This window comes from Thalia democratica, chromosome 6, assembly GCF_965202585.1.
Source record: "Thalia democratica chromosome 6, ktThaDemo2.hap1.1, whole genome shotgun sequence".
Classification (NCBI taxonomy): Eukaryota; Metazoa; Chordata; class Thaliacea; order Salpida; family Salpidae; genus Thalia; species Thalia democratica.
The window spans coordinates 13,075,994-13,097,797 of record NC_139170.1 but is presented as its reverse complement, the minus strand read 5'-3'; the positions used below and the strand labels follow the sequence as shown (position 1 = coordinate 13,097,797).

At 26.2% G+C, this 21,804-nt stretch overlaps 1 protein-coding gene across 1 annotated transcript; it reads right to left on the bottom strand.

Moving 5' to 3' along the window:
- Positions 1-12,085: 12,085 nt before the first annotated feature.
- LOC145839523 (uncharacterized) lies at positions 12,086-16,209 on the bottom strand. Its single transcript, XM_082947121.1, has 10 exons — positions 16,144-16,209; positions 15,496-15,685; positions 14,927-15,242; positions 14,487-14,647; positions 14,104-14,305; positions 13,929-14,038; positions 13,572-13,764; positions 12,908-13,202; positions 12,307-12,603; positions 12,086-12,170 (listed from the first exon to the last, which is right to left on the bottom strand). The coding sequence occupies exons 1-9, from the start codon at positions 16,177-16,179 to the stop codon at positions 12,307-12,309; spliced, it is 1,800 nt and encodes a 599-aa protein (XP_082803247.1). The 5' UTR covers positions 16,180-16,209; the 3' UTR covers positions 12,086-12,170.
- Between the last annotated feature and the right edge of the window lie 5,595 nt (positions 16,210-21,804).

Sequence of the window (21,804 nt, the reverse complement as noted above, 5' to 3'; positions counted from 1 at the left end):
TCATTGTATGTTTTATATAGGACTTAACGTTAAAACTACTCAAGCATTAAGATTTAGTTAAGTTTTTTAGTAAAGCTTGGGAGGTAATTAAGCAACGCAATATACTTATTTTAGCTAAGTTTTAAACTGACTTCAGATCTGTTTCATTTAGTTTTAGTAAATGTTAAAAATAGTATATACTAAACGTACAAAATCGATTAATAGCGAAAATGCAGAGGTCGGAAGCCATTTAGAAACACAATTACAAAACCTAGTGTTTTAATAATTTAATAATATCGTCTTATTTTACAACTTTTTTTATAAATTACCGTTCAACTTAGAACTTATTTCAACAACTAAAACAATAATAAACTCAAAAAGTTTTACTAGCTACGATTTTATAAATCAAAAAACTATTTTTTATTAGGACTAACCTAAGGTAATAGAATTAATTAGTTTAATTGTTAAGGAAATATATAATCAACTTAAAAAACAAAAAAAAAGGAAAAACTTAATTGGCTTTTTAAGTGTTATGACAAAAAAAACGATTATTTCAAGACGTTTTAACCAATTAGAAAAACTGTTGCATTAAAAAAGTTTTTATTTTAACAATCGAGCTATATTATTTTACATCTATTTAGAATAGAATAAAAACGATACAAACCTACTAGAAAATCTATACAATACTAACAATTTAATACGAAAATAATTTATTTTGAATTCTAGTATAATTGTAAATACTTGTTCAAACTTTTAATTAACTAATGCGAATAAGAACACATTGAACCCACCTGACCTAAGTTGTAAAAGCATAACTCCGAAAATTATATAGTACGAGATTTTGTAATCAATTTAAAAACTAAACTGTTCTACAACGCCCTTTCATTAGTTACCATTTGCCAGAAACTATGTAGCGAAGAGATCGGCAACTGCGGCCGTGAGGTACTTTCCAGCCAAAAATTTACTTGTTTAAAACAATAGATTCAACGAATTGTGGTAAAAACTTATAATAAGACTCTTAAATAAACAATTAACTTTTACTAGTTCATTTTTATTGCTTATTTTATCATATTTTTGATTTTTATAGTACTGTGCTTCTATTATTCGGCCGGCTTTAGTTGGGAAGTAGATTTATTCAATTCAGCGAAAATCAATGTTTCACTATAAAAACATGCATAATATAATTTATATAACTAAACAAGCAATTTACGCGTCATCATTCTAATATTTCTTTCAAACTTAGTGTTATAGTTCATTATTTGTTTTCGGGCTCAGTAAATAAAAAATGTTTCTTATGTTTATTTGGAAGCTTTTATGATTTAGCAAGCAAGATAGATACTTTTGAAACTGTTAACTTTACCTTATTTAAAAATGGATACGACAGCAAAGAAAAGAAAACGAATTCAAATAACAATTGAAATCAAGCTAAAAGTTTGCAAAATGGCAAAGATATAATGTTCTTTAATCTGTTAGATTTAAAAGGCTGCCGAACCCTGATAACCTTTGCTTTGTATTAGTTCTAAATAGAATTTATTTTTTTCTACATCTTTTTTTAGAGAAGAATCTGACAACTTGTAGTAGCTTGAATAACAAAGTTTCATTAAAAACCATTGTATAAAACTTTCTCAGTTTTTTAAACATAACACTTAGAAAGAGATCTTTCGTTTATTAAAACATTTTTAATCTGCTTATTCAAGAACAAAAGAAAGTGTTGTAATAGCTTTTTGAAAGATTTATGTTAACGTAAGGCGCTTTAGTTCATTTAAACGATCTTTTATTTTTTTGTTTAAACTAAAAGTAATACAAAATCTTTCTTCAATTTCTAAATCGTGAAATTTTTTCTTAAGTGATCTCTGAGTTTGTTTCAATGACTGTGACCGAAAAAATACGTTGTATTTATTAAAACGTAATCATAAAACAAAAAAAAAATTGTTTGAAAAACACAACTAAAATTTCACTTATTTTATTCAAATATATAGTTTATTAAATCTACAGGTTGTTAAACTCGAAAATAGTAGTACATACTACTATTTCGATATCATAGGTTCAGACATGATTTAAAAAAAGTTAATTTAGTAACAGTTAACAAAATATAAAGTAATACAGCCTAAATCTATCTAAAGTTGTATTCATTTGAAAACGTACAAAAATTAACAGTACCTATTTTTCAAAGAATAAAAATACTTTTAAACATTTTGAAAACGTTCTCCAGCTCAACAAAAACCAAACAAGTCTTTTTCTTATCATCAAAGCACAAAATTAGACTTAAGTTTTTTAAGATTTTTAAAAGTATTTTATTAAACTTTGTTGTTGCGAAGTTTTTTTTTCAGTTTTTTCGAAAAGTACCGTGACAGTGATTTTTTAATGTTTTTTACATTATACTAGGGGTCGGCAAGCATTTAGTGGTCGCGAGCCAATTTTAAAAAATGAAAATATTCGGGGTTGCATTTGTGGTTTTTCACTCTTTATATTGGACTAAAATACTATATAACTTTCAAAGCTTTCTTTCGCAAACAAAATTTTCCGATAGCTGTTTTAGTATTAACTAAATATTTTGTAAAGAATAAATTTTGCTATAGTTTGAATAAGTCCTTAACAAAAGTTTAAAATATTATAACATTTTTATAGTTGGTCAAAATGTGTTAAAGTTTGTAGAAAAAGGGTATACCTTCTTGCAAGGTATGTTTATTAAAAGTGTTATCATCATTCTAATAAAATTTAAGCAATACTTTGCTTCAGATAATATACAATTTTACCTTAAACTACAACTTTGAGTTTACATCCAATCTTAATCAAAAATACTAAAGTTTTACCTTTATTCTAAATTAATTAACAATATTTTGTTTCATACATATAGTCCTAAAAACGCACCTGTGAAATAGTCTATTTCTTAACTGTACCCTTTTTTAAGTAAGTACAGTTTTCGCTACACATTGATATAACTTGTTATTTATCGATAATCTCTACAGATTTTTTTTTAATTGGTAGTAACATTTTTTACTTTACGTGATAAAACTATATAGAAACTGTAATTTTTTTTTTCTAAATAAGTTAATTTTTACCTTTAATCCCGTTCTTTAAATTGCCAAAATATTTTTTAAATTTAATCAAACATTTTTGTTTGTTACTAAATTGATAAGTAATAACTGTGATAATTACTGTCATTAAATCTGAAGTAGCAAATTACTTTTTGGTTTTTTAGCCTTCTGTTCAGTTTTTAAAGTTTTTCTTTTTAAGTATTAAACTTACTGAACAACAACTTCTATAAAAATAAAACTGAAACCATAGTTAACTACTTAATTTATGTTAAAATCAAATTATTACACTAACCGTGAAAATACTTATCGTATATTTCATTTTGTTACCAGACTTTTTATTTGTCAAATAATATTTTTTATAGTGATTTAAAAGCAGTCTCTAGGATTATAAAGTTTGGTAAGTACTAAATAAATTTGTATTCTACAAGTCAAACAGTCTCTACTTTATTTCATAGAATGTTAAAAGTTTTTTCAAGTTTGTTAAGTTAATATTTGTCTATAAAATGCGTTTAGTTGATTGTGACATTTCTTGTATTTATCTAGCTTGTTATCAATCTTCTATAAAGTTTATAAGGTAGTAGTTAATCCGGTTGAATACAGCAATGCTGAGTTGTTTTCACACCACTACTCAAAAATCACAATACAGCACCGCATGACCACCGACAACGGTCAATGTGACGTTCTGCAACCTATTTTCGTCCTTATCTGAACTCATAAGGTAGACATATACATGATGGACAGTTGTATCGGTTAAAAACAAACATCTTAAAGGGCTCCAAAATTAGCCTCAAAAAGTTCAAAGTGTCTAAGCCGTTTGTTAAAAGTAGGTAATACCTGATTTTATTTACATTTGAATGGTTATTAGTAAGTTCTTTATTATGTACTATATGACAGTAAACTATCATTTTACTATGTTTTGCTCAGATTTGTAAATAAGTTGTCAGATTTTATAACAAGTTTTAAAACTTTAAGTAAATAACGACTAAGCATATTTTTTTAGACTGAAAATAAAAAAGGAATACTTAATGACATCAAGATTCAGATTTAAATTACTTGTACGTTTTTAACTTAAATCATAAAAAGCTAACATATACAGTTTAAATTGCATTGTAGTGAGTTTAAATTTTGTATTAAATTGTGATGCAGTTTTCTTAAGAAAGATTTAAAATATAATAATTTTGTTAATGTACATAACTTAAGATACTACTTCTTAAACTTAAATGAATATATTTGTGTGTATGACTTGGTAAGTTGTATCACATTTAAGAAATAAGGTAATTGAAAATATGTTGTTATAAAAATTATTAACTTTAAAACTTTAAAAAATATTTTTTAAATGATTAAATGGTATTATATGTTTTGTTTTCAAGAAAACAAATAAAGAGATCTCAACTAATAGAAGAGAAATAATGAATTTATTCTTTCAAGAATTTATTTTACAAACTAAGTTTCGGTCAAACTTCGTCAGTGCTAAATAAATCTAAAAAGATATGAAACATTCATGGAAAATAGCAATTAAACAATTAAATAAAATCAAATTTTTACTCAAATTTTTTACTTAAAAACTAAACAAAGTAAATTTTAATATCAAGATTTAATTTATGGTAAAGTTTAAATTTTAGTTAAGTTTTAAAAACAATATAACAACAAGAATAATAATAAAAGCTGTATGTAGCTTTCTTTTTTCTTATACTAAATTTTCGAAGTAAACATTGCTTAATTAAAAATGCAGCTAGTAGTACTAATAGATCTTAAAGTTGAGATGCATTTTAACGTAGCTTATTTTAATCAAGACGTAACTATTGAAAACTTAAATAATCTTGTACTTGTAATAGCCATGAAAATTTTTAAAATGCCCGAATGCTTTTTTAATAAAACCTTTTAATTAAAAACAAACTTTTACTTAAAAAAAAACATGTTAAATTTTAATATTAAGATTGAATTTATGGTAAAATTTAAATTTTAATTTAAGTTTCAAAATAAAAACCAACACAAATAATAATAATAATAAAAAGTCTATATGTGGCTTTCTTTTTTCTTCTAGTTTATTTTCAAAGTAAACATTGATTTAACAAAAATGTAGTTAATAGTATAAAGTGAGTTTTAGATGAGATGCATTTTGAAAAAGCTAATTTTAATTGTGACTTAACTATTGAAAATTTAGATAATTTTGTACTTGTAATAGCTACGAAAAATTGAAATTTTGCTTGAATGATTTTTATAAAAACTTTTAAATTCAAGAAAATATTAGCTACACAAAAACTTTTTAAGAGTATGCATAAAACCTTTATTACGGACAACTTAAGACTTAAGTTTTAAAGTGAATTTTTCTGAAGTGCGGGCAGGAATAAAAGAGCTCGTACCGTTTATTTAAGTTAACCCTTTTGTCGGCTTTAACGATCGCGACCTTTTCTAGTATGCAAGTACTGCAAATGCTTTGTGGGTTTTTGGCTTTTCCAATATGGTGGAAATTAACATCAAATTAACCAAAATGCTATTAAAAGAATATGATAGCTGGTTATGGGTAAAAATATGTTTATTGCCCGCGAGCCGCAGTTTGCCGATCCCTATTTTAATTAAAAATGAGCGTTGCAGAACAGTTTAAGTTTAAATTGGAACATTTACATACCTCGGACTATATAGATTTCAGAATTAACTTTTACAGTGAAAACTCTATAAACGCTGTCTAAATTGTCAGTAAAAAAATACTTGAGCATGTTTGAAAGGGTACAATCTCAATTAAAGTTTATTCTAGCTCTTCTTAAAAAAACAGAGTACAATATTTTATACGAACAAAAAAAAAACCGGTAGTTTCTTTCTAGAATTTCAAAAAAAGACTTTAAAGCAACATTGGCAGCAATTAAAAGTTGAAATAAGGTACACTAGATAAAATGATGTGTTTTCAAGGTAAAAAAATAAGTAATTAAAAAATTTTAAAAATAAAGTTAGCTAGCTTATAAGTGTTTTATAAAACAATTCTTAGTTATATTGCGATTAGTTAGTGGTGGATATTAATTTTAGTCGGCGAGCCAGATTCACCATATGAAGTCTTTCGTGGGCCGGAATTTCTTAAAGAAGTTTTCACGCCTTCTGTACGTTGTATATGAAATTTTAACTGTAGTAATGAAAGTTATAAAAAATAGTGTACAAAATTTCTTTCCCAAAAAAATGTTTGAAAAATAAAGGTTTGTTTGTTTTTATTGAAGTTGTTTTAACAATAGATTTTTAAAGAGCTTCACAATTAAGGAGCCTTTAACAATTATGACAAAAGTTAAATTGTTAAAAAGTTTATTACTTAACAATTGTTTCACGCTAGTGCGATGATCACAAGTAAAAGTAAACAAACTAATAAGTTGCAACGGACAAACATTTTATATAGTTTTAGATAAGTAATTAGTTGATTAGGTGATTGGTTAACTAATTGAATTTCAGTAATATTCAGCAAGATAAATTATAATAAACGTAAATACAATTATAACAAAAATCAAACAACAAAACAAAACTATATAATGAAAACAAAGGTAGATTTAACTTAAATCTAGCAAATTAAGACTTTAAATCAGGGTTTCCCAAAGTGGGCGATATCGCCCCCCTGGGGGCGATTTTAGTATTTCGGGGGGCGATAATTAGTAAGGGGGCGAAAGGGTGGGCGATAACTAGTAAGGGGGCGAAAAGGGGGCGATTTTAAAATTTTGGGTTGTCATAGAATTTTTACTTTTTATTTTACTAATTTTAGCTTGCTGTTAAATATTTGACCCTGTGGTAAAACTTAAACAAAAAAGTTTATTGTGTTTATGTAAAATATAGAGAAAAAAATCAAGTATTTATGACTCCTACTTTCAAGTTAATTACATATTTTCAATTGTATATTTCCTTATTGAACACTTACATAGATCATAGACGATCGGAATTCTTTTCACTATTTTTTTACCTTACATATATGTTATTTAGGATCATAAATAGTTTGTAAAAATGTATCTTATCTATATTAACTATCACCTCATGATGTTTCCAATTGTTTTTTAAAAAGTCATTTAGTTAGACTAAGAAATAAAACTATACAGGGTTGCCAATTTACTTAGAAAAACCTGGAATTTGATAATTTAGGCAAAAAAAAAATTTTTAATCTGGAATTTTTAACAATTTCAACATATTAAGTAAAATTTCGATTTGACAAAAAAAAGCTATCATATAGATAAAAATATGGATCCCTTCGTGGCAGATCTTTTTGAAGTAAACGACTCACAGGAAACCTTCTCGGACTTACAAACTGACCTTTAACTCAAAGTAAATGTTTCCAAAGAACGAAATGAAAGCTTTTGGACTCAACAAAAACTAAGGCAAAAGTATCCAATCATTGAGAGGAAATTAGATTGTTGTGTATAGTTTTTCCTTCTAGCTATGTTGTTGAGAAAGCTTTCAGTTTAGTTATCAACATCTTGAGAAAAATATCTAATCTAAATATTTGTAAAGGAGGTGACTTGAGGCTTTATTTGACTGATTTAGAATCAGATTATAAACACTTGCAAGCATTCATGAACCTCATCCTTCGCATTATATTAGAATTCAGTAGCAGAAATTATTTTATGAAAGTTTTTTTTATTTTTTTGATTTTTTAAAATACTTCTTGTTTAACCTGGTTAGTATTGTTTTAAGTCTTTGTATTGTATTATGTATTCTTTTTATATAAAAAATTCTTTTAAGTTGTTTATTCTTTAACAGGTTTGCATAATGCCTAAGAAATGTTAATTACGGTAGACTTCCTCTTGAGTTCGCACTTTTTACCCAAAAAAGTACACAATATTTAATAGCTTATATAAATCTTTTTTTTTTTTTTTGAATGTTTGTTTTATGTTTTAGTTGATTTCATGTTTATTCATAACGTTATTGCATATAAAATATTTAAATTTATCATTTTGTAAAAAAATGGTAATAATTTTTGAGTTAAAACTTTTTTATTTTGTTCAAAGTGCGAATTGAACAGGAAGTCTACTGCATTTATAAAATTTATGTTTTAAATATGTTAATAGCTTTGTTTTGACCGGGTTTATTTTGTAGTTTATATTTGTCGATTTACATTACACTAAAAGTTTTTATAGCATAGTGGTTAAAGTATTTGTTTGAAAGAAATTTACTTGACATATTTTTGTTATTACTTGTTTAATCTGTATAAATAAAAAAACCTTGATAACCATTTAAGTTTTTATTTCAAAAATTATTTTTGGATTTAAAAGAGTATAGATTTGATGTCTCTATTTGAAATGACTTCAAATTTTTCATTTAAAAGATTATTAAACTTAAATTTATTTTCTAACTTTATTTATTACTGTTAAAAAATCTATCAAATAAAATTAAATAATTTTAAACTAATTATACAAATGTTTTGTGTTTTATTTTATTTTTTAATATATTAGCAATTAGAATATGTTGTTTATTTCAATAGTTCAACACTAGCTTTTAGTTTTTCACTATTTTCTTCTGGTAAATTATTATAGGCTAATAACTAGAGAAAAAATAAAATTAAACAGTATTAAATAAGTAATCAAAAAGACTTCTACAGTTACAAAAGAAAGTTTTAACACAATAAAAAGAATTTTTTAATTGATTACTTTCTGTTCACAGAATTAACTGTAAAACATTTTATTTTTTTTGAATTTAAATGAAGAAAAAAAATGTTAAAATTAAGGTTTAGTTTCCTAAAGGTTATTTTAAGTCAAATACTATTTAATGGTATTCTACTACAAAACATAAAGTTTAAAAAGTTTAGAATTGAATTTTTAATTATACAACTAACTTGCTAATAATATATCTCAGCATTGAAATTAATAATTTTACTGCATTAACAGAAGCTATTGATAAAACAACTTTTTATGTGAGATAATCAACCTGTCAGTCAAACTTCCTAAAACTGGATCAGCAATAATGTTTTAATATCTATTTCATTATGTTTAAAAAATTTGTTTAATCTTTTATAGTTTTTTAATCTCTGGTATTTAATTTTAGAATATGCCTATTTATAAAATAATTTAAGTATTTTGTGCGGCTTAAATAAGTTACTTAATATTCACTCTAAATGTCCGAAATTCGTTAAATGAGAGATAGTTATAATGTCAGGTTTCAGTTAAGATTTCAGATGGGTAACTTACGGTCCAGATCCAATCAAATTTCGACCCGCCAAGTAACTTGAAAATACTTTGCAAAATAAACGAAGATTAGTTTTTTGATGCTTATGATTTTGAAATACACTTTCAATTTGGTTTTCAGCTACATTAGTATTTCCTAGATTACAATAATAGTAAATCATTTTATTACAATTATGCTCAAGTTTTTTAGTTTTCTATACGTTATTTTTTTAAATTATGCAGCCCGCATATATATTTTTTTTAACGAGTTGAAACAAGAAAATATTTTTTAGTAAATATGAATTGCTGACTACAAAAGTTGTCCACCACTACCCTAAAATTTTCATTAGTTTCAAAACAATTCATAAATAAACAGGATTGATTACTGATTACACAAGGCTTTTTAGTATTTAAGTATTTTAATACACTCTACTGGGCTTATAAGAAAACAACATAACTTATTTTCTCAAGCCCTGTAAACTACTTTGAACACAGCCCATAAGTGCGTGTATAAGAAATACCAGACTAAATTACATTTTGAACACAATTTTTTGGCTCAAAAGTTTGTACTCAAGAGAAAAACTACTTTTTGAAATCGTGGGGGGCGATTATTTTTCAAATTTCTGAAAAGGGGGCGATTTAGTAAATGAGTTTGGGAAACCCTGCTTTAAATAAAATTTTGTACAATGTCTACATTTTCCCACCAGTTCTGATCTCAAGTTTAAAAGTTTGTTTTTATCTGCAAATTAGATTTCGAGTCTTTCCAAGTTACATAGGGTGCAAATTTTACTGGGCTTATTTTGGTTACTGCGATGAATAATTTCCCATTTTATCATTTTTCTCCAATCAGGGTTGCATTTTTTTATTTTGTGAATGAATCTACTTAATCTTGTACTTTCTTTCTTCTTTACATTATTAAAGGATTGTATATGTTCGTAAAATCTACTTTTAAATTGTCTCCCAGTTGAACCAATGTAAATATGTTCTTTTTTGTTATACATGACTGTTGCTTTTTAAATGACTCCTTTAGTAAGACATTCACCTTTAACTGGACAATTATTTTTTGATCTACAATTGCATAATTTGCGGTTTTCTTCAGTTGTATCATTTGAGTTTTGAAGTAATTTCTGGTTGTGATTGGACAATACTTTTTCCAAATTGGACATGCAAGAATATGAAATCTTATTGTATTCATAAAGAATATATTTACATTGGTTCAACTGGGAGACAATTTAAAAGTAGATTTTACGAACATATACAATCCTTTAATAATGTAAAGAAGAAAGAAAGTACAAGATTAAGTAGATTCATTCACAAAATAAAAAAATGCAACCCTGATTGGAGAAAAATGATAAAATGGGAAATTATTCATCGCAGTAACCAAAATAAGCCCAGTAAAATTTGCACCCTATGTAACTTGGAAAGACTTGAAATCGCATTTGCAGATAAAAAAAAACTTTTAAACTTGAGATCAGAACTGGTGGGAAAATGTAGACATTTTACAAAATTTTATCTAAAGTCTTAATTTGCTAGATTTAAGTTAAATCTACCTTTGTTTTCATTATATAGTTTTGTTTTGTTGTTTGATTTTTGTTATAATTGTATTTACGTTTATTATAATTTATCTTGCTGAATATTACTAAAATTTAATTAGTTAACCAATCACCTAATCAACTAATTACTTATCTAAAACTATATAAAATGTTTGTCCGTTGCAACTTATTAGTTTGTTTACTTTTACTTGTGATCATCGCACTAGCGTGAAACAATTGTTAAGTAATAAACTTTTTAACAATTTAACTTTTGTCATAATTGTTTATTTTTATCCTATTATGTACGCTAAATCTAGCTTGACCATCAAAAAATGACTTTTTTTTTGTTATTTAAACCATTTCTTTTTATTAAAAACCAATTTTGAAAAGTAATCAGTTAGCTAATTATCACTTGACAACTAAATCTTGTAATGTTTTGTAATTGATAAGTATTTTTCGTTGAAAGTAACAAGCCAAAAATATGTTGAAACACTTTAAACAGGCTTAAGTAATTAATTTTTTTGTTAAGTATAAGTTTTAGATTTTTGCAACTATGTCAGGTATGGCTATAGGCCGTCGTGTTTAAAAATGATTTACTAATAAAAAAAAATAAAACTTAGATGCTAGTTTGTGAACCTTGTTGTTTACTCACATTTAATTTTTAAATATCATTTAAAAATATTTATCAAAGAAGTCTTAAAATAGTTTTTATACAACTTAGATATTGTTTGATAGCTTTAACGCACGTCGAAGGCCATATAACTCTTTTTTTTTCCTAGGCCGCACTTTGCTGATACCTGCCTAATATAAAGGTTTAATTTTTTCATAACTTTATTAAATTGTATTTCAAAGTTTTATTCAAGTGGTGTTTTTATTTACTCAATTAACAACAGTTTTGGGCAAATATCACGCTTGACAAATTTGTGAATCAAGCAATTCGTTTCAACAAGTACGGTTTGCAAGCAACATGAAATCTGTTACATATTTTTTAGTTGAAAAAATTCGAAAAAATTTAATAATTTTATGAAAAGGATTTAGAAAAAATTATATTAATATAATTTAGAGTAAATAGTTGCGCTTTTTGATTGATTACAACAAATTTATCTAGTAATTTAAGTTATTTTTGTAAATGTTTTGAAAGGTATAATGGCCCGTTAAAACTCTAAAAATATCCGATTTGATAGATAATTTTTTTCATTAAGTCTGCCTGGTTTACTCTAAAATACTGCCGAATCTTACCATAACCGTTATTTACTTTAACTAAAACTGAATAGTTTAAAGTAAAAGCTATTACAAGATTTAAGATCTACAATCTTTTTGATACCTACTTTTTTGGGTATATAACAATTCTTTATTTAAAGACTTTTCAAGCCATAAGTAGTTTTAATGTAGCGTGTTTATAAAAAAACTATGACCATTTTTATACGTTTATTAATTAACACAAATTAAAAGGTTTTATTCTTTGAAGTTGAAGCGATCTTGTTCTTCATAGTGATCACCTGCAAAATAAAATTTATTAAATTTCTTATTAAAAAAGACGAGATATTTTTAAATTATGTCCTTAAAATCTAACTTTGTCAGGTCAGTACAAAAAAATCTTAAAATGTTTTTATATCTTATATAAAGAATATTTACCTAACAAGTACGGAAGGTACATGAGTGAACTGATGGTGGACAGAAGTTCCATTTGCACATGAGTCTGAACGATGGACAGGTGAACTTGGCGTTACATTTGAAGCAGCAGCAGTAGTGCATGATCAATCTTGGCTCGTAGTAGTGGTGGAAGTAATCGAACTTTTCAATAATCTTCTTCACTTTAGTGTCAACGCATTCGTGGTAGTGAGTTCTCAGGTTGAGTACGAGTTGGTTTGGATTTTCACCGAAAACGCTGGAGAAGAACTTGTCAAAAGCAACCAAGTGGCAATGGGCACGCTGTAAGGAAGAAATATAGATAATTGACTTTAGTTTACAAATACATATTACAAATACACATGGTTTGTATTTCACATTTTAGGTTGAAAGTTTATAGTAAAAGCCAGTAATAAAAAAACAACTTTATAGTTCTGTAGTCTTGGTGCTAGTTGCTTAAGCTAACAATTAAAACAGAATTTTAACAAATTAGGAGTTCCTTGATATTTCATTCTACATTAAACAATGTTTTGATTTTATAGGCTTGCATGCTTGTACGTAAACACCTTTCAAACTGATTTTTATACAACATTAAATTCAAACTAACGTGGGTCAAAGTCTTGATGATGGCAGCACGTTGATGGACGCGTTTGTTGTAGAGTCCCTTGATGTAAGCGTCGATCTTTGACTGTCTGCCGGACATGCACTGGTGGAAGTTGGCTTTAACTTTGTGGATCATCTGGTCAGCATGAGTTTTCCATTGCAAGATGCGAACGTGAACTCTTTCGTGGACGCACTCGATTTGGTGGAGCATTTTATGTTGATGGAGGTCGATCCATTCCTTGGCTTGAGCTCTCAACAAATTGTGGAAGTTTTCAATTTCAGCTTGGGTTGGTGGGCATCTGAAATTAATAATATTTTTCCGAAAAAAAAAGCTGTAGTTTATTTTAAAAATTACAAAACATTAAAAAAGTATATCAAAACTAGATTTCTAGTTATAAGTTGTAGTGTATTTAAAGTTAGGCCTTTAAATAAAAATTTGCCAAACCAAACGAAAATAAAAAAATACTTTAATTATTAAGTAACATAAGTATTTAATATTTAAGTTTAAAATATTTATGTCAAACAAAAAATTTACTTTTTATATTGTTTAGTATTTGATCAAAGTCGTCTCTTAACCTTTAATAAATAAATAAAAAATTTAATCATTAAAAGGACTGTTTTAATTTTTTATTTGTTAAACATCAAAAAAAGTTAAATAGTAAACATACCCGTTGTATCCCTTTGGCATCTTGCAAACAATGAGTTCTTCAAGACCAGTGATAGCAAAATGACACCATTCTTCAACTTGCTTCTTCCATGATCTGTATTTGTATGCGAGCTCTTGAGTGTATACGTTGCATTTTCTGTGAATTTCTTCTTCGTATTTCTCAGAATGGAACTCGCCACCGGATTCTTGTTCCTCTGTAAATACATTTTCGCTTTAAAATTGTTATTTTTACATTTTTACATACTTAAAGAGTTAACATTAATGACAACGTTTAAAAATAAAAGCTTTATTATTTTGGTAAGAAAATATATTTTTCCTTTTTTTGTTTTCAAAAAACAAGCATTACAACTAAATTTACTCTTTGAACAAGTTTTAAGAGTTTTGTAAGCACATCCGTTCCATTCAGCTGAGAAAGCTCCAACACTACTGAGGTTAAACTTGCATTTTGGTGCAACTGGAAGATCACCGCTAAAAAGGAAAAGTAATTATGACGTATTGAAAAGCAAAATAAATGTTAATTTTATGAAATTGACCATTTTGATTGTTTTCTTACAATGCTGTAGCAACCGTTCCTGAAGTAACAGACATAAGTACATCTGTAATCTTTTTCAACCATTTGTGCTGCTTCCATCACTTTAGTGTAGAAACCTTGGACCAAAGTCTGATCGTATCTGACCATTTCTTCTTCCCATTGCTTAATTGCATCTTCAAATTCGGAAGGCATATCTTTGCCTTCTATAAATTTTTACGCAGCTTAGTAAAACACATAGATTGTTATTTTGATACATCTACTTATAGCTGTATGTTAGTCGGTAAAGCTACGTATGATATTCTAGTTTAGATTAATAGTCTTTTATGATGTAGCTTTAATTAGCTAAAACTTATCGAAATTTCTATAATAATAAAATCCACTAACTGTAGATAGTAGCAAAGATGTGTCTGACGTAAGTAATTTTTCTAGAACGAAGTTTATCGAGTTTTTCATGGTAAACGTGGACATAATGTTGGGCACGTTCACCCATTTTACCGTGAATGCCACCGATTTGGTGTTGACGCTTTTGGAGACATCCTTTTAACCTAATTTTGTTGATTCGTGTTTGATTTTATGTTTTCTAAAATTGTTCATGTTGTTTTTTAAATTTATTATTTTTTTGTGTTTTTGAGTTCCTAGCTTAAAATGTAGTAGTTGGGTATTTGTATATCATCTTATGTGATGACTAAAGTTTTAACTCTTTTTATGAATATTCTGTTTTTGTACTTAAAACTAATCTGCTTCTTTGCAAGCGAATCACATATTAAAAATGGCAAACTTTTTTTTTTTTTGTAAAAAGTCATGCTTAAAATAGTTTTACTTACTGATCAACAAGATGACAATGGTATTGCTCAATCTTTTGCATAATTTGTTGAACATTTCCGTTGTAGCGAGCAATACCCTGTTGTTTGTAACCTTCAAGCTCGTCGGAGTATTGTTTCAATCTACCTTCAAGTTCGGAGTATGCGCAGTTGGTAGCATGTTGGTAGTAATCTCTGAAGGTGCACACGTATTGGTGGTTCAAGTCCATGAGCATCTTGATCCATTGTTCTTGTCCTTGCATCAACTCACCGTAGATCTGTTGTCTGACATGGGCGAGTTTCTGTTCGATCTCACTGATTCTTCCAGCGGCATTTTCCTCTGTTATAAAAAAAACAGCTTAAGTTATTTATTTGTTAATGATGTCGTTTTGTCATTTAATGCGCTTGAAAGACAAGAATTGAATCAAAATAATGGGCTTTTTTTACTTTAACGTTCAAGATATCCTATTAACTAGAATAAATTTAAAAATATAAGTATATAAAAAAACTATATTACTTTATTAATTAAAAACTTTCAATGTGGTTTTAAAGACTGAGAAAGTTTTAATGTATTTTATCACGTAAACGCTTACCAGCTTCACAGCCTTTTGGTACGAAACATTTTGGGAATTCGCAAAGGATGCCTCTGTAGAAGTGACCCTGACACCAAGCTTGGTTAAAGTTGACTTTGTAGCTGTAGTAGCTTTGATGTGGCACAACACAGAAGTTCTGGTTGCACCAGTAATCGTAATCTGGGATGTTAAACACTGCAGCATGGGAAGCCTGAAAAGTATAAAATTAATTTAAGACTATATTTTTTGAGATTATATTAGTAGCATAAAATTTTTATATTTAAATTTTGTTTTTTTGCTAATGAGCCAATCATATAAATCACTAAGTATGAGGTAACAATTTAAATACTTAATAATTAAATAAGTAGAAGAAAAATGTAAAAAGAATTATCATTCTTAACACTTATTAACAGGCAACATATTAAATGATGTATATAATATTTATTTTTAAGGTCTATAAGTCAACTAAAAAATCACTAGCTATGAAACTCAATTTAAACTTAATACCTAAAATGTTACAACTTTAAATAAGATTAAATTTGTACTAGAATATATAAAAATTGATAAACTTTTGAAATAAATTTTGGGCGTTAAGAATCGTATTTGACCTTTATAAATAATCATGTTTTGCAAATTAGCAAAACTGTTTGTGGTAAACTTTAAACTTACAACAATGCATGCTAAGAAGACAGCGACTATCTTCATACTTTTGATTGTCTGTATTATTATAATCAAACAAACAATAGATGTCAAATGTCAGTTCGTCTGTACTTTTATACTCCATTAAACAAACAATAGTTTCATAAAAATACAAGTTTGTATATGAACACTTTCCATAAAAAACAACACTTAGTGTCGAGTGTTCGAGTAGTATTCGAAAATTGTTTCAAAAAATAAATTATTTCATACTTATTGATATTTAGAAATGTTTCCAGACAAACTTTTAAACATTAATTTGAAAAAAACATAATACCTACAAAATTAGAAAAAAAAATATTCAAAAGTAACTTTTATTTAAAAACTATTAACATTATCAATTGTTATCATGATTTTAAATATTTAAAATTGAAAATCTAGTTTAGATAATAAATTTAAAGTATAAGCTAATTTTTAGATGAAAATATGAACATACTAATATAATTAGTCAGTCTAATGAGCTAATAAGTCATCTGGACGTTGGACAAAGCATTAAACTGATTCCGTGGTATATGACTCGATAACCGAAAGGTTTTTTCATACAGCAGGTCATTTTTAACTTTTTTAGCGTTTAAACATTATTGTGCTTAAAAGCCAACTTGGATTATAAAACTTCATATTCTAATAAGATCAAACGAATCTTCGGAATGAAAAGTCTACTACAAATTTTAAAGTATGCTTTAATTTTTTCTATTTTTTTTTTGCTCTGTAAACATTGCAATTAAAAACTGTTATAAATTTATCCGTAATTTTTTTTTGTGTTTACAATTTTTAAGTTTGTACTTTTAAGTGATCTTTATTTATATACAGTTTTTATCAAAGCATTCATGTACATTTTGTCGGATAGCATGAATTTATAGATTGAATATTTCTTAGTTTTCTCATTTAAGGATTATTTTTAAAATAACATTATTGTCAAAAATTTAGTCTAACGCAATTATGTCTAAATGTAGATTTTTTCGTAACCTTAGATGCTTACATTTAATATTAAATCGAAAACAAGTACCTTATAGAGTTTCTTAAAAATTGAAACTAGTATTATTGGTTTTCTTATTTTTGTTTATATACTTCATAAGTCAATTTTTGATTTGATAATACACAGTAACCTCTCGCGAATCTATGCAAATTAAATCAACAGCAAAAATGCGTGTTTAAACAAGAGAACGTGATTAAACAAGAAGTGGCAAATAAATCTACTATAAATTTACAAAGTCTAAAGACATAGAGAGGTTTTATATACAAGATTTCGGTTGTACGACAATTTAAATTCTTAATAATTTTTTTAAAGGGCCACAACTCAAAAAATTACGTATATTTAAAAAAATGTTTCAAATTTAGAAAGTGTTTCACAATTTTTCCGATTCCTTTAGTTTTATGCTAGGAAACAAGATTGTTGTGTCAAACAAATATCCGTTCTTTCTTTCTTCAGAAAAAGTTCTGATATCAGTTTAGCTGTTTACAATGCAATTTGTTTTCATTAAGTTTATTCAAAAGTTATTTATGCTTATATGTTGTCTGTTTTAGTTCTTTAGTTTGTTGAAGAAAGTAAAAAAAATATCAATAAACAGATACTTTTGTGTACGTTTTATTTTAATGGTTTATCGAACGACAAAAAAGACGCTCAAAATGTTTGTTCCTAGGACCTGGTGCACAAAAAATCTTTCGGTTATCTAGGCGCCCACCTTTTGGATACTTTTTACTTTTGAAGGTCTTGTCCGGGACAATGGATATATACATTGCATAATATCAACGACGTAGTTTGATTAAAAATTTTATTTTGTTTTTATCCGGCCAAAGGTTAACTCTACCTTATTTACAAAAAATGTTTGACGAACATAGCCGGATAAGCGAGGAAGTACTGTACTTACTGTGGAAAACATTAATTAGTTTTAGGTACTCGATGTAAGTTGCTCCTATTTACTAAGAAAAGTGCTACAACTATTAAAAAAAACCAAACCGCTAAAGTTATCAATATAAAGATTTTGAGAGCCTTTTACTGATAACACAACAACTGTAAGCACTGGTTGCTTGTTTTTGTCAAAGTCTTAAATTTTCAACTTAAAAACCTTAGAAAATCATGCAAGTCTTCGTCTTCGCATTTATAGCTATGGTTCTTCAAATTAAGCTCTACTGATATATAAAAGCTCTCTTTTAAATTAAAAGCTGTGAAAGTGACTTACTTGATGTTATTTAAAAAAATCAAATTCAGTGTGCACGATAATCGTATTGATGAATCATACAAATATAGAAAAAAAAACGTCTTAAAATAAATAAACTTTTGTAGATTATAAACTGTTGTTACAAAATTTTAATCTTGTATGTAGTTTTCAGAAAAATATATCAAACTCAATTCGTATTTCACTTTATAATCAAGTGATATAGAAAATACTATAACATACAGGTATGTGCTACTAAATAAAACATATCTAACAATTATAAAAATTTCTTTTGCAAAATTATTGTTTATTGTTCTTTTTTTGGTAATAAATATTTTTCAAATTTATTTTATTTAGTAGGGACATTGACCAGGTAACGTACCTTGAACCAAAGCAAAAGTGCGTGCCTTATATTTATAAAAACATTCGTGAATTTTTCAAAACAAACGACAAACTTACATTTCGCTAATTCCAACACCTATAATATACAAACTTATGAATAGAAAAATAAAAAAATCTTCAGTTAGTAGTTTTATCTACTACAAGCTTATAGTTTAGTAATATATTCTGTAACGAATCATTAGTAAATTTTCTAACTCATAATTAAATAGAGAAACTAAAACAGAACAAAACAAGATTCGTGTGCCTTTAAAACATATAGACTAAAATAATTTACTATTAAGTGTATATGTATTATGAACTTTGTATTATTTAAATGGAAAACTTATGTTAGCTGCTTAAATTTAAAAGTCTCTTTAATATTATACTTTTAATCTTTAACCAATCGTTTTTTTATTGTGTTTGTTATTTTCAGTACATTTTTAATCTAACCCTAAAACTATATAGCTAAAATTAAAGTTACCTTTTTAAGTCCCCAAGATAGTCAAATTACTTCAAAAAGTTCGCTTACTAATCATATTAGGTTGAAATTTATTGTGTACCAATGTTATTATAAAGCTTTAAAACTTTTTCTTATATAAAAACTTGACCAAGTTGTCCAAAAAATATCATAAGTTTGAAGCTAAACTTTTTCAAAAATTTAACTAGATTTTTGAACTGTATTATTTTAAATATAAGTAAACGTTTAATTTGAAAAACTTATACATATTCACTAAAAGCTACTACCTAAACTTAAACACTCAAAAATTTAAATTTAAAAAAATATTGTAATTTTTGTTAATTTCAATTACAAAAACTACTAATAAAACTTATACAGTTGTTAATATACCTTCTAATATAAATCAGAACTTACATTAACCTAGCTTTTTGATGCCTTTGTATTTAATTATAAGTACTTTATCTTAAAAAAGGCAAAATGAAGATTTAAGTAGGGACATCGATAAAGTACGCATTTTACAATGGTTGCACTTGCGTAAAATATGTACGCTAAGTCTTGAAAAGAAGTGTTTATCAATTTTTTTTCAAAAAAAAAATTTTAAGACATCATATAAAAAGAATAAAGTAAAATTAAAAAAACAACATGATCTTAACTTGACCAACCTAAATAAAGCGCAATTAATTTTTGGTGGACTGTAGTAACTCTAAATCAAACTAGAAAAAAAACCGTAATTTAATTTGAAAAAAATAAATATTAGCTAATTTTCATTGTGAAAAATTCACGAATGTTTTTATAAATATAAGGTACGCACTTTTGCTTTGGTTCAAGGTACGTTACCTGGTCAATGTCTCTAATAAATAAAATAAATTTAAAAAATATTTAATATTTATCACCAAAAAAAGAACAATAATCAACAATTTTGCAAAAGAAACTTTTATAATTGTTAGGAATGTTTTATTTAGTAGCACATACCTGTATGTTATAGTATTTTCTATATCACTTGATTATAAAGTGAATTTTGAATTAAGTTTAATAAATTTTCTGAAAACTAAAAACAAGATTAAATTTTTGTTACAACAGTTTATAATCTACAAAAGTTCAATTAAGTGTCATTAATTTAATTTTTTTAGTAAGACAATATCTAAACTACACGTAGAAAGTAAATTGCGCAATCATTTTCGTATAGCTTTGACAACAAACCACGGAAACGGAAACACATCCGATTCGTTTTTACTGACAATAAAAACTTTTGACCAATTATTATAGTTTGTGCATTTCAACCTAAGTTTTGAGTATAGTAAATGGATTTTAGTAAACCACTAAAACGGAAACGTGTGCTGGTTGCAGTATTTACTTATTGCTTAATTTGTTTAACAATGGAAGCAAAAATTTATTTGAAAAGCGATAAAAATTTATATATTTAAAACAAAATTAAATAATTAGGCTAGACGTGTTTTTTGAACGCTTAAGTTATGAGAAGCATTAATACTTAATAAAGTTAAAATAAAATGAACTTTTACATCATAAGGTAATGTATTTTGTCTTTAAAGTGATTTAATTAACAAATGTTCTAGTGAAGTTTTGTTAGTTATATAAAAATAGTAAATCGTAATGGAAGTTTTATATTAACTCTATAAATTTTCTGGTGTATTAAAAAAGTTTTTATTTGTTTTATTTAGTTGAAAATTGAAGGTGGGTTAAAGTAAAATATTTCTATTTTATTCTCTAAAGTTCCATCAAACTAATAAAAAATACAAAAGTCACAGTAAGAACAGGTTTAAATTTCCGATCTAAAAAAATTAATTACTTTTTTAAATATGACTTAAATAATAATGATCATGGTTTTGAGATTTCGTTAGTAAACTTATAAGAAATAAACTTTTTTTAATTCTTAATATATAAATTTTTCATCATGTAGTTTATACTTAAAGTATTTTAAGTGTAATTGTATTTTTAAATACTTAATATTTGATATTACGTTTTCATTTTGATACTAAATTATTTTATAACACTGTGATTACATTGAAGTTAAAAGCATTTTTGAACAATTTGTATATAATCTAATTAAATTTAAAAAATATGTATTTTAAGTAGATGTTTGAGAACATATATTATAAATGATCTTAAATATAAAATATTACACTAAATATTAATCACTGAAGCAACTGAAACAGGTCAAAAATTTTAACTTTTAAATATTATTCTTTTTGATATATATCTAAAAACCAAACGGGCAAATATTTATGCTATGGAAAGCTTAATTTTCAGATATATTTTGAATTCTAAAATTCATGATATTTTAAAGGATCGAAAGTTTTGATAAAAGTAATAAAAATTGTGCTTTAATATTTCAGTTTACCTGTCCACCTTAAGCTAACAGTCTATTATTAATAATATTATAAGTTTTAAAATTAAAAAGTATAAATATTCATACTTTATGTTCTATAAATTCAAAAAACGTATACTTTTTTATACAATTACATTTATTCTTGTTTTCATTTAACAAACCAAACTTAATGTAAAGAATTTTTAATACGTAATTGGCTAAAAACTAAAAGTAAACTTATGCATTTCAAGTATTTTCGAGTACTACTCAACACTTTACACTAAGTGTTGTTTTGTTTATTGAAAGTATTGTTT

Excerpts from the sequence above, each read along its gene's own strand:
- LOC145839523 (XM_082947121.1), bottom strand. The coding sequence starts at position 16,179 with ATGAAGATAGTCGCTGTCTTCTTAGCATGCATTGTT. Across the intron at positions 15,686-16,143 it reads TCTTCTTAGCATGCATTGTT|GCTTCCCATGCTGCAGTGTT; the intron begins GTAAGTTTAAAG and ends TATACTTTTCAG. Across the intron at positions 14,306-14,486 it reads CATCTTTGCTACTATCTACA|AAGGCAAAGATATGCCTTCC; the intron begins GTTAGTGGATTT and ends AAAAATTTATAG.